We start from the raw sequence: 12,398 nt of genomic DNA on the forward strand, positions 1-12,398 counted from the left end.
GGGCTCACAGCGTGTGCTCATGTTTGTTAAAGTCGGCGCCTCTGAGAGCAGCCGTTTGTTCCCTGGTGTGTAAGGCCGATTCTGCCCTCAGGCGGCAGGCCTTAGCCAGGAGCAAGTGCTCCTTTGTAGCTGCCCTGTTGCACGCCCCTTAAACCCGCGTGCATTTCGAGGGTTTAGTTAATTAAACTTAATTATGCTGTGTACTTAATTACAACAAGCTCAGAGGATTGCACGTTTATTTTCGATAAAAACCCAGGTGTACAGGTCCCATAAAATACACGAGCATGAGAATTAAACCTATTAACAAGACTGGAGAGGAGGTGTGATGAGGGAACTACACAGTTACTGGGTACCGCGCTCGGCAACTCTCTTCAGGAGCCTTCTGGTACAAAGCGTGTCAGCAATTAATTGTGTGCCCAGCACGAACGCTGCAGAGCTGCAGCCCCAAAGCATTGCATCCAGTCCCAGCTCAAAGCTCGGGGGTGGGGGGACCCCGCTTGACAGTGGCCCCGATTTACAATGTCCCTTCGGCGACACACCCGGGGGGGAGTGACGAAGAAGCCGGCCACGAACAGAAGCCTCTGCGGAAATCCCTCCGGGACCGTAGCACCCTTCCGCACCGCGAAGCGCACACCCGTCACACCTTCCTGAGTTGGACTTTGACACTGCCGGCTCGGGGCGCGTGCCCCCGGGGTGGGGTGCCCTCACTGGTGGTAGTAGTACTCCTGGCCGTCGTAGCCGTCGTAGCCACGCCCCTTGTAGTAGCTGTACTCGTCCTCGTAGGCTCGGTAGTTATCCCCGCGAGGGGGCTCCCCCTGCTCCTGGTCGTACACCTCGTACTCGCCCGTGGTGAGCTCGTTGTTGCCCGTTTGCTCGTACTCTCCCCAGTACTCGGCAGTGCTCTTCCCGGTGGGCGCGGCGGTGGGCTCCAGGGCCTCGGGCGCTGGGGTCGGGCGCGCAGTCGCCGCGGCGGCCTCGGTGGTCCACTCGCTGCCCGCCGTGGGGGTGACGCCCCCTCCGCTGCCGCGGTTCCCGCCGTCCGCCTCCGTGGAGTTGGCGCTGGTGCCGTTGGCGAGCTGCTCGTTTTCATCCACCTCCGCTTCTTCGTTTCCGTTTCCTTCCTCTTCCCCTTCCTCCCCTTCTCCTTCTTCTTCTTCTTCTTCTTCGTCGCTTTCCTTCATTTTTGCAGCCTTGCCTTCTGCATCTCCGGCCTACAAAGGGAAGTTTGGAATCATCCAGACCTTATTGTGAAAAACTCAGGGCTTCTGTACCGAGGGCCTTTTTTAAAGGGTGCTGTTTTGAGTTGAAGAGAATTTAATTTGTGAAAGATTTGACGACAACAACAACAAACTTCAGAGGGGTTGGGGGTGTACCCGAGAATCCTACCATGTGGGTTCTGATGTAGGGTGCTGCTTCTCTGCCCATTACGTCCAGTATGCTGTACCTGCTGCTGGCTTCTGCTATGATGTACATTGTCAAGTAATAGCTTGGGAAGGAAACTTAGAGAATATCGTTCCTCGTTTGTTATCAGGGAAAGTATATCTATTCCTGCTTCTTTAATGAAATAATAACCTAAGTTAAGAAGGTATCAAATATGTGAATAGTGTCAGGGGAACGTGGACATCAGCAGAGATGAAAGTAGAAGGAACGTCTGGGGTTCCTTACCCTCTTAGGCAGCTGGAGGGCAGCTAACTCCATAGCCCCATCTCCAGTTGTGGCCTCCGTGCCATAGCTGGGTGTCACAGCAGAGAGTGTGACGTTCTCAGCCTCTTCCTCTTCATTCCCAGCAGACTCTTCATTGTTTTCCTCTTCATTTGAAGTCTCCTGGTGAAAATATTCAGAGTTCAAAATTTATCATGGCTGGAATAAAGGTCAAGATTTGTTGGGGCTTTGAGGCACTAACTGGAAATGTCCTCAGCTGCCTTGCCACTGTCTCCCTCTGTGCCATTTGCCTTCTGATTTCTAAGAACTCAACGTCAGCTAATCCTATTTGTCAGCTGGTGGGATGCTTCAATTATTCATGTTTTCTATTTGATCATCTCAACAGTATTTGCGCTTTAGATATTTGGTGCACAACTGTTTCTTCTGGACCTGAAACTCACAGTCGGGTATAAAGCTGTTACATGAGGATGATTAAACCCTAAGACTTGAACAAATGTGCATTGTGACCTTTAACACTTTATTCCTGTATTTATGCTGTGAGCTAGTCTATCATATAATTAACACTTGCTGGTACAAGTCTGGCTTTCAGATATTTAAGTCGTCGTTTTTAAATGAGTACCGGACAGTTGAATTTACTTGAAAGGAATCTCTGGGGGATTGTGATGTTAGGATCATGTTAAGATTTCAGCAAGACAAACTAAATCCGGGTTTGGTCTGGCTCATGGAAACAAATTGACTAAAGCAAGATTTTTTTCTCATTAATTCTGTAGTGCCTGTGAAGTGTTTGGTACAACTCACATCTACCCTTCCAAGCTAAGTGAGCCCAATAGCTCACAAGTGCTATGCTATCAGTTAAAAAAAAAAAAAAAAAAAAAAAAGATTGGTTCTAGCATGTGCTGTAAGGAGAAATCACTAGCATCACTGAGAAGAGTCTGAGCCTCAGAGACTGTGTTAGTCGGCTCCTGTACCCTCATTTCATCGGTGAAAAGCTGCAGTGTAGTGACACAGCCACTTGGAAGGAGTCCAGTGGGTGACAATTCACTGGTGGCAGGGTCAAGACTGAGAGTGGCCACTCTCCCAACGTCCACAGCTTCTCCTCTACTGTCCTTTGGTGGCTCAGAAACTTAATGGAAGAATGTTCTTGTGCAAGCGAACTAAGAAGGGAACTGGGTGGGCCTGGGGCTCAGTCTCAGACTCCAGGTGTCTTAGTAGATAGAAAAGTTATCCACACATGTTAAGATCTATTAACCCCAGAATGGCCAAAGTTAATGAAATAGACAAGTGCTCTCAAGAATGTGGAGCTGAGGGTGGGGAGTTCGTTGTTCTACTTTTGAAAGCCTATTGGTCACATTCACTAAAGTTGGACATGAGCACACCTTTTGACTCAGAAACTATACTTTTAAGTAAAATAGCCTCCCCAAATCAGTGCATATAGTCACTTGAAGAAGTTCTAGAATGTTCCTAGAATCACGTATGTAGCAATCCTAATTTGGAATCTACCCAAATGCCCATATTCAAATAAATCAGATGTTGCAACGCATTTATACAGTGAAATACTGACAGATAGTGTTGGCACTCAATAAGAAAATATGGAAGAATCTTTGAAGGTCAAAACAACAGAAGCCTCTTACAAAAGAATGTGTACCATGTCATCCTATATATAGAATATGTAGATGTGCTGTATATAGAAAGTATTGTGTTAAGAAAAAAAACCCAAGCAGAAGCCAACCTGTTCAGTTAAAGTTAGTCATGGTAGTCCAGGTGAGAGCTGATTAATGAAATATTAAGCATAAGCCATTTTTTATATTAGTGCTAATTTTATCTGTATATTCAGTTTCTGAAGTTTCAAGGAGCTGATAATGTTATCATGTATGTTCCAATACAAAATTAAAAACTTAAAAATTTTAGTGTGAATTTGAGGGGTGGGGGTTGTTATTCTCAAATATAAAATGGTCCCAAGTAGCTTCCTCATGTGAACAAAATTCCTGGGGGCTGTGTACCTAACTGGAACCGTGAATTAAGTTTTAAAGAAGAAATGACGATGAAAGAATGCCAGGAATCTTGCAGATGGAAGATTTCTGAATCTGCCCGCTTCTCTATGATTACTGAGAGTGGGTGGTCTTCGGAGCATCTATTCCTTTGACATTTCAAAACCAAATCATCAACTATTTCCCGGGCACCATCTGTGCATCAGAATTAAGCTAGAGAGTGTGGGCAGCTACAGGAGGGGGCACAGAACAGTTCTTTGCTTAAACAGAGTTTAACACGGGCGTCTTGGGTCTGAGGGGATGTGAATAGAAGAAATGGCGGGACCTATATATGCAGAGACGGCCGGCAACATTTTGCGTATCGTGACTTTGTCAGAGGCCTGACCCTTCTGTATCCACCATCACCTCCACCACAGCTAGCAGAGAACTGCCGTGTAGAGATTCATGGCGTAACTGAGACATGCAAAGCCTGCTGCACAGTCGCTGGGCAGAAAATACCTACAGTCAGATGGATGAGTCTCAGTTTGGGGGAATGGTTGAACTACAGCAAGACTGTGAAGGAAGCAGTGCACAAATGTTTTCTGTCCCTGGCTTGGCATTATTTTAAGGCCTTCCCTCAAGTGGTCAGGAAACATTACTTAGCCAAAAGAAAAAAAAAAAAAAACCCTAATACTTCATCACCTTCAAGTTACCACATCTTTTGCTTCCAGGAGAGCAACACAGATGTTCCATTTCTTACTGCCATTTCCTATTCATAAATACCACCCAGAAACACCCGAATTTAGAAGGTTCCTAATTCAAGAGTAGCCATAATTGACTACCCAGGAGAATATATCCTAATGGTATGCTTCCTTAGTCAAGGGTGTCAGTTATAAATATAATGGCATATTTACAAGCTATATAAGTGGATTTAAGCCATGAAATTACAGTAATTTTAACTCTTTAGGAAGATGTTTATATGTCTTGAATATTTTGGTCTCAACCTAATTATAAGGAAAAAACCTATTAAATTATTATTAAAGAGACAAACTGTATTCAGTAGATTAGATCAGGGCACCACGGTAGAGCTAGCACTTCATATAGTGTCCACCAAGGGAGGCGAGTCACACCACGTTTAGAATTTACCTCTTTCTCACCTACTGTCATGGGCACCAAGTACAAATAAACGGATGCCATGCTGCTTTTTAATGGGTTTTGCACTTCCCTTAAAATGCAGACACTATTTTTGTGTGTATGTGCCACGTCTAGGTAACTTTAACCCCAAATTGCAATGGTGTCTGAAGCAGCTTATTTTAGTTGTTTCTAATTTAAATAACATTCAACCTGTCCAAAATAGCAGGTAATGAGTAGCTGGCAAGGTGGCAGTGGCCATTTGCCAAGTCCAGAACTCACAGAAGAGTTTCCTGTCGCTTCCTCGCGCTGCCTGGCTTGTCATGGAAGGAATTCAGGGCGGCTTACCTCTTCTTCCTCCTGTTCCGAACTGTCGCCATCTTCGTTTTCCTCAGAAGAGTCGCTGCCTCCCTAAAACACACGTACACACAAAGTGGGTGCACGTGTGTGTATATACACGGTGCATACATACACACGCCACAAGAATTAAAGTCCCCCTGATAATTAAACTATAACACAGAGACACTGACAGTGCCGTCCGCCTGACTGATTTGCTGACGCTGGAGTGAAGGGTAAGTCCATTTGGGCACACATGAAACGAGAACTGATGAACAGTGTGCGGACGAGGACACTCGCTGTCACCCTCCCAAACACATGTAGTGTGTTCACGTAATACATTTTATGTAAAAACCCAAAATAACAAGTCAGATTGCTTAATTTTGAAAGAATGCAGGATCTCTGCAGGAGGACATCTCTCCAAGAAGAAACCATCCAAAACTGTGTGATTTCCCCAACCAACTGTAAGCACATAGATTTCAATCGTCTAATTTTCTTAACAAAATATCAGTGATATTGGTTTAGCTTACCAAAAAGTGTAAACTGTTATTTGATAATTCTCTTAAATACTGCAATCTAAATTGTAATTTGATTTAAAGGAATTAAATTTGTATCCCCAGCTTCTCAATTTAATTAAAACTAACTTTAAAATAACTGGTATATACATGGTTAAATTAGATAAAATATATAAAAGCACTTATGATTTGGTGTGATGATAATAATTAAACCAAGGATTCTACATATAAACCATGAGTCAATGAGCTTTCCTGGGGTCTTCCTGTTGTTGCTTTTCTTTCTTTCTTTCTGTCTTTCTTTCTTTCTTTTTTTCTTTCTTTCTTTCTTTCTCTTCCTATCTATCTATCTATCTATCTATCTATTTATTTATTTTATTTAATATTCTTGCAAGGCTGTGGATCACAGTCAGAGCAAACACTACACATTAGACATACCCTAATTCTGAGATTTCTTCTTTTTAAAAATTAAATGAACTCTATACAAGCATCAAAAACTCTAAGAGAGGAAATTCATAACCTTTCTGCCAAAGATAACCTAAAGTGAATCTTCCTCTATTTTCTGGCTTATCTGTGTGAGCTTTGGTTCTGACGATCGGCTGGGCTTCCTGCCCCTGGATAACATGGTGCAGAAAGACCCTTATCTTCTGGTGAGACTGCAGGAAGGCCATCCCTGTGCGGCTGACAGCAGTCCTGCCGGCCTCATGCTTCAGGCGGCCACGTCAGCCAGCCAAGGAAGTGAAATGCTTGCTGCCTGGGGCCAATAATAACTTTGGGTGGAAAAAGAATTCTTAGGCCCTCCCTGTACTGCCATGACTCGTAGTTGTGCTGTTCCACACCCAGAGGGGAATAAAACAAACCATTATATTTGAACTATTTCCATTTATTAAATAAAATATAGAAGACCATATATTTAAATAGCCAGAGCTGTTTTTCTTAGCTGGGAGTATCTTAGATATTTTTCATGCTTCCTTTCTTCTAATTTTCTCCCTAACTCAACTAATGTTCTATTATTGGTGTGGGTGTGTGTGTGTGTGTGTGTGTGTGTGTGTGTGTGTGTTGGGAACCTTTTAAACGCCATATGGAATGCCTTGAGGGTTTGTATCTTGTTTTGTTACTGTTTTGAATCACTATATTGGCACATTAATAAAATACCATCTTCACCATAAAATGTAATTTTTGGTTACACTAAAACAGCATAGGATACTAAAGTAAGCTGACTTAGACTTATTTTCTACAGTTCATCATGGAGACAACCTATAGTAGACTTGCAACCCATCTGATGCATTACATGCAAGTTGGTGTTTTAGGGGTGACTGCCCATAAACAGATTTATTGACTAGAACATAAATTTCAAAGTCAATAAAATGTATCGCATGGGATCATGAGGACAAATAGACACAGACAGAAGTTAGGAGAAACCAAACTTTGTAAAAACAGGAATTTGTCACAAATACCTCAGAAAGTCGTATTTGATGTAGAACTTCATTTTAAAAGTTCTGCTTAACTTGATCAAGCCTCATATGTGTATATGGGTGTGTGTGTGTGTGTGTGTGTGTGTGTGTGTGTGTGTGTGTGTATGTGTGTGTGTGTATTTTACTTCGATGGACTTTGAGCCTACCAGTAATAAAAAGTGTGACTTTACCAATATTGCTATACTGTGGAGCTATATCTATAAAAAGTATCTAGGAGGGAATGGCTATATCTATATTAGATATCTTACAAAAGTTCGCCAGCTACTTAAGAACTAGAAATTTTATCATCTCTGTTTTAGAAAGGGAACAAGTTTCCAAATGGACCCTGCTTATTTCTGGGCCTGAGGTGAACCAAAGACTGGAAGGCAGTTCTGAAAAGCCACAGCTCTTGTATCATTCATTTCTGTGGCCACGCAAGTTCCCTATAATTCATTGTATCATCATTTCTGCGGCCACACAAGTTCCCTATAATTAAAATGGTGCTAGGAATACTTGAGGGTCATGATTTCCTATCATTGCATGGGCTAGAGGAGGTCAGCCTGACATATGCTGAGGCTCGAAGCCAGGCCGCTGCACCGAGGCTGCGTTCTCGCATCCTCTGCTCTCATTGCCTGGGAAGTCCCGGGTCAAATGGACATAATTGAGGCTGTGGACCCAAACTGTACAGTAACAAAAATAGTGTCACTCTAGTTAGTTGTGTATTTAAAAATCATTACCACACCCTCCCTCCGCTATGCAGAAGCCTCTTTTACAAATAACACAGCAATAATGGGCTGTCTCGTTTTTAGCTTTACTTATTTTTCCTTCTTGTTTACAAATTTTGGTGTGTGTGTGTGTGTGTGTGTGTGTGTGTTTTCTCACAGGCTTCCTACATTTCACATGTTTCTCTCTTTCCTCTGCGGTGCTTGGGCCAGACCCCCTCATAATTGTGCTCCTTGTGCATACAGCTCTGCCACTCAACAAGGTGAGGGGTCCAGGAATGATGATAGCTGACACTGAGTTACCAAGACTGTTGTTGGAAGTCTCTGGTGCCCATGACCTTAGCTTGTCCACCTTGAGAGGATGCTGAAAAGTCAGAAGTGAACAGCTGTATGACAGTACTGAGTCACCATCAGCAGGTCTACTACAGATTGTCTCCATGGTGAACTACAGAAGCAAACATGCAAATCAGCTTAAAGACAATTAGTGACCTTATCAGTGGCTTTATTGTCAATAGGTGATAAAATGGTTCACCTATTGTCAGCAGGTTAGCTAAACACTTAAACTCTACCTGTAATAGTACTTGCTTTTATTACCTCACTGCTTTAACTCTGTGTGCTGTGTCTCTTGTGTTGAAAGAAAACATATATATATGTACATACACACATACATACAAACATACATATACACACATATACATATATATATTTCAAGCATTCATAGCAAGAAGTCCTTTTGGATGAATTGTGTTGAAGGTAAATTTAGATTTTTGAGACTTAAACTTGGTCCCTGTAATAAAAGTTTAAATGAGTGGAAAGGAAAATTAAGTTTTGCACTCACCTGAACTAGAAACCGTTTTAGAGGATAAACGTAGGCATGCTTATAAAGAAAATAGTGTGGCCGGGACTTAAAGACCTGCACAAGTAAGAAAATGGCATCGTCATCTTAGTGACACTCACGTTAAAATCAGCACAGGCTAGAGAAATGTTCTAAGGTCAGTTACCCCATTTTCTTCAGAAGCCTCTACTTTGGCTCTTCGATGCAAATTTTTCATCTGTTCAGAAGAAAATTTTACTGTTACATGCCCTGTTTACATAAAAATGTATAACTACCAAAGATATGTTTTTCCACAATGAACTTACGGAGAAAGCACAAGCCATTCCCAAAATGCTGAGCAAAATTAAAGCAGTCTTCATTTTGGAATCACTTCTGCAATCAAAAAAGGGATATAATTAATACATGTTAAAGCATAGTGCATGGCTGATTGGCTCATAAATGAATCAATTGATTTTACTTTGCCTAATTCTCATTTGAACGAATGATAATTACTTTCTGGTTGGAGAGGTTAGGCAGGTACTTGCCTGTCACACATGAGGACCCGTGTTTGACCCCTAGCCTTGAAGAAGTCTGTGTTTGTTTCCACTGAGGCTGTAGATGTGGCTGAATGACCCTGGGTGCCACATTTGATTCACCCGTTTTTCTGTGATTTTTTTTTTTAAATTTCAGTCGAGGACATTGGATCCCTGTACCCAGATCCAAATACCTGGGGTGCTTCACACTGGGGTGGAGAAAGCACCACATACCACTGACAAGGAAATGCCAACCACACCAGCTGGTCTTTCAGTGCAAACGTGTGCCCTGTTCAGTTGCTAATAGCTAAAACTCAAGCAAAGCTCAAATGTTTTACAAGGGTTCATTTACCCGTGGACTACCACAAGTTTCCAGCTTCTGTGCATGGACTTTTGAACTGAAATTTCATTCTTAAAATAGGCAGTGGGGCCTTTTTCCTATGAATGCCTTTGAATACTTCATAGTTGGCTGGGGGCCTGAAAAAAATGGGAGGAAGAGGGAAGGAATATGAGGGAGGGAGGAAGAAAGAGATAGGGGAGAAGAAGAGGGAAGGAGAGAAAAAAGAGGAGAAGGAAGAGAGTGAGAAGAGAAGGGGAAAGAGAGGGAGAAGGGAGAGAGAAGGAAAGAGGAAGAGAGGAGAAAGGAGGGAGGAGAGAAACAACTGGAGGTGTCAGATAAATCTTCTCCACTTGGTCTCCTCGGCTCCATTTAAGTTCTCCATCCGTCGGTGGAGGGAGAACTGGGATAGGTGTCCATGGAGCTCCATGGAGCGATCAAAGAAGCAACTGTCAGCAGGTGGCTAGCACTGAACAGTCCTGGGGCGCAGCAGCAACTCCCCACATCCACACAGCTTCATCAGAAACAGGAGCAGACACTGAAACATCACCCTATATTTCTATTTCAAAACTGTCCTCTCGAGGTTGAACAAATGCAGCTGGAACCCTGCCGCCTGCTGCCCCATAGCTGATGGGCGCTGCTTCATACACAGTGACAATTTGGCGATATAATGGGAACAGCAATTTCTCCAAATACATTTGTAAAGAGGGATTTTAAGTGTGCAGAACCCATGTCATGTGTTGCGCGCTCTGGGGGATTTTTTTTTTTGTATTTTTTCCTCATCATTGGTGTTCGCTGCATCTACTCTGAGCCTTAGACACTAAGACGACCATTACACAGAGTACGGCATGAGAAGCACTGCTGGTGTGGGAATTTTGATTTGTACACACGTCTTCAGTGTCCTCTCCAACTTGTGTCTTGGAATCTCTCTTATTTGTTTATGTGTAAACAAAGGAGGGAAATGAGGAAGGAAGCAGCAGAGAGAGAGAGAGAGAGAGAGAGAGAGAGAGAGAGAGAGAGGAAGAGACAGGCAGAGAGAGAGAGAGAGAATAGTTTAACAAACTTAGAGGAATAGAGGGGGCTGGTCCATGAGGACGGACCGCCTGTTAGGAAGATCAGGGTAGCCAGTCCTGGTGTTACATATACTTAGGAGGTAGATGAGGAGAATCTGGAGTTCAAGGACATCCTTGGCTATTAGTTCATTTGAAGCAAGTCTAAGCTGCATGAGATTCTATGTATCAAAAACAATAACAATAGCAATGAAGAAGGAGGAGGAAGAATGTTGCTTTATAGCTTCATTGAAATGTAATATTTATAATATGCAAAAAACTAAAAACTTAAATATACAGAACTGTAGACAAGGCTGTGAGAATAAAAAATTCCCACAAGAAAACATGACAGAATGAAAGCATGGAAGGGATAATATTTTATATGTAAAAACAGCAAATGAAATGTGAATACCTCAACTGGCTGCCCACATTGGTCTCACCCTGCTTACTTCTTGATTCATCAAACAGCAGAGACTTCTGTAGTGGCCCCTGCTGACTTAAGCAACTCAAACATTCTTAAATGGGTCATATTAAACACTTAATTACAAATAAGTTGCAAAGTCATTTACTTCTCTAGTGGCATACATTTTCATATTGATTTTAGAGCTACAGAATATGAACACTTTGAAATTTAATACAGAACATATTGAAAAGATCTTGCGTATTATTGAAGTACAGATTAGTTATACTTTATGGAAAATCCATATATCTAGGCAATTCATAAGTGTAAATAGCACTGCAATTAGATTGCATTGAATGCATCATCATGAGAAAAATGGCTGGCCGGCATATGGAGAAATAGACAGTAAGATGCATAATTTACTAGTTCATGTTACCAGTCTGAACAGTTTATCTGCATGGTTAGGTCAGCAAGCCTGGTGGAAAGAATCTCAGAGGTCCTGTTTCATAGCAAGCAAAAGTTCAGCCCGAGCCATTGTGCCCAATGCGGTAAGATCCACCTTTCTATTACAAACTCCAAGTCTGGCTGTGAGGCGAAAAGCCCGCTCGTTAAGCCTTACCCCTCGGCAGTCCTGGCAGGAGTGAGTGAGTGGCACGGATTGTTCCCTCGGCTGTCACTCACTCATTCACTTGCTCTTGCTGACTATAAACCCTTCTCTGCCTTTCAACAGCCAATCAGGGCCAAGGCCAGTGTGATGTCAGGCTGTGGGTTCTCACCAGAAAAATCCCAAACTTCAACACGTTTTCAAGATTCAGGCTCAGTTGAATAAACATAAAAGGTGGGTCTAGTGCCAAGAGGTTTGCATTGTGGGATTTAATTGAAGGTTAGAAGAAGATGGTAGTTAAGAGTTCAGAATATATATAATAATATACTGTGTTTCAAATAAAATAAATAGCAAAAGACTTAAGCATTTAAACTGACACAATTATACAGGATTTTCGCCATGTTGAAAGAAAGGAAAACTGGCTGCTATTACACACAGCAGCACATTAGCTTAAAGGCTCCAAATAAGAAGAATGAGTTGACACCCAGAGGTATTTCAGTATCCATTCTTTTTTTCCTGAAATACATTTCAGAGACTCAGAAGTCAAATTTGATATGATTAAATCAGCCAGACTGTCCAAGCTTTGCTAAAGCTGACTGTGAAAGTGGCAACTTTTGAGGCTCAGACCAACAAGTTGGTTTAACCTTTTATGAAGCAAAAGTTCTTTGCATCATCTGGTAAGTATCCTCGGTTGTGCAAATGGGGCCACGTCATTGTACACTCTAGGGCTTCTTTCCTCCTCCTCCTCTTCCTCCTCTTCCTTCTCTTTTGTATTTTTAGAGAGATTTATTTTTCGCACTCTATTTGTTATTCTTTTTCTCCATTTATTTATTTAATCACCTTGCATCCTGATCCCAGTCCCCCCACCACACCCTCC

General features: G+C 42.4%; 1 protein-coding gene across 1 annotated transcript; it reads right to left on the minus strand.

Moving 5' to 3' along the window:
- Window positions 1-704: 704 nt before the first annotated feature.
- On the minus strand, window positions 705-8,978 carry Ibsp (integrin binding sialoprotein). Its single transcript, XM_055594623.1, has 6 exons — window positions 8,925-8,978; window positions 8,786-8,836; window positions 8,623-8,697; window positions 5,109-5,171; window positions 1,666-1,824; window positions 705-1,211 (listed from the first exon to the last, which is right to left on the minus strand). Exons 1-6 carry the CDS (start codon window positions 8,976-8,978, stop codon window positions 705-707), a joined length of 909 nt encoding a protein of 302 aa, XP_055450598.1.
- Window positions 8,979-12,398: the final 3,420 nt, after the last annotated feature.

Source organism: Psammomys obesus, unplaced genomic scaffold (genome assembly GCF_907164565.1).
Source record: "Psammomys obesus unplaced genomic scaffold, mPsaObe1.curated_primary_1811, whole genome shotgun sequence".
In the NCBI taxonomy this organism is placed as follows: domain Eukaryota; kingdom Metazoa; phylum Chordata; class Mammalia; order Rodentia; family Muridae; genus Psammomys; species Psammomys obesus.

What these genes read in the sequence shown, in the direction of transcription:
- Ibsp (XM_055594623.1), bottom strand. Translation starts at nt 8,978, where the DNA reads ATGAAGACTGCTTTAATTTTGCTCAGCATTTTGGGAATGGCTTGTGCT. An exon ending in GAATGGCTTGTGCTTTCTCC is followed by an intron (nt 8,837 to 8,924) that starts GTAAGTTCATTG and finishes TCTTCTGAACAG; the next exon opens with ATGAAAAATTTGCATCGAAG. An exon ending in AGGCTTCTGAAGAAAATGGG is followed by an intron (nt 8,698 to 8,785) that starts GTAACTGACCTT and finishes TTACTTGTGCAG; the next exon opens with GTCTTTAAGTCCCGGCCACA.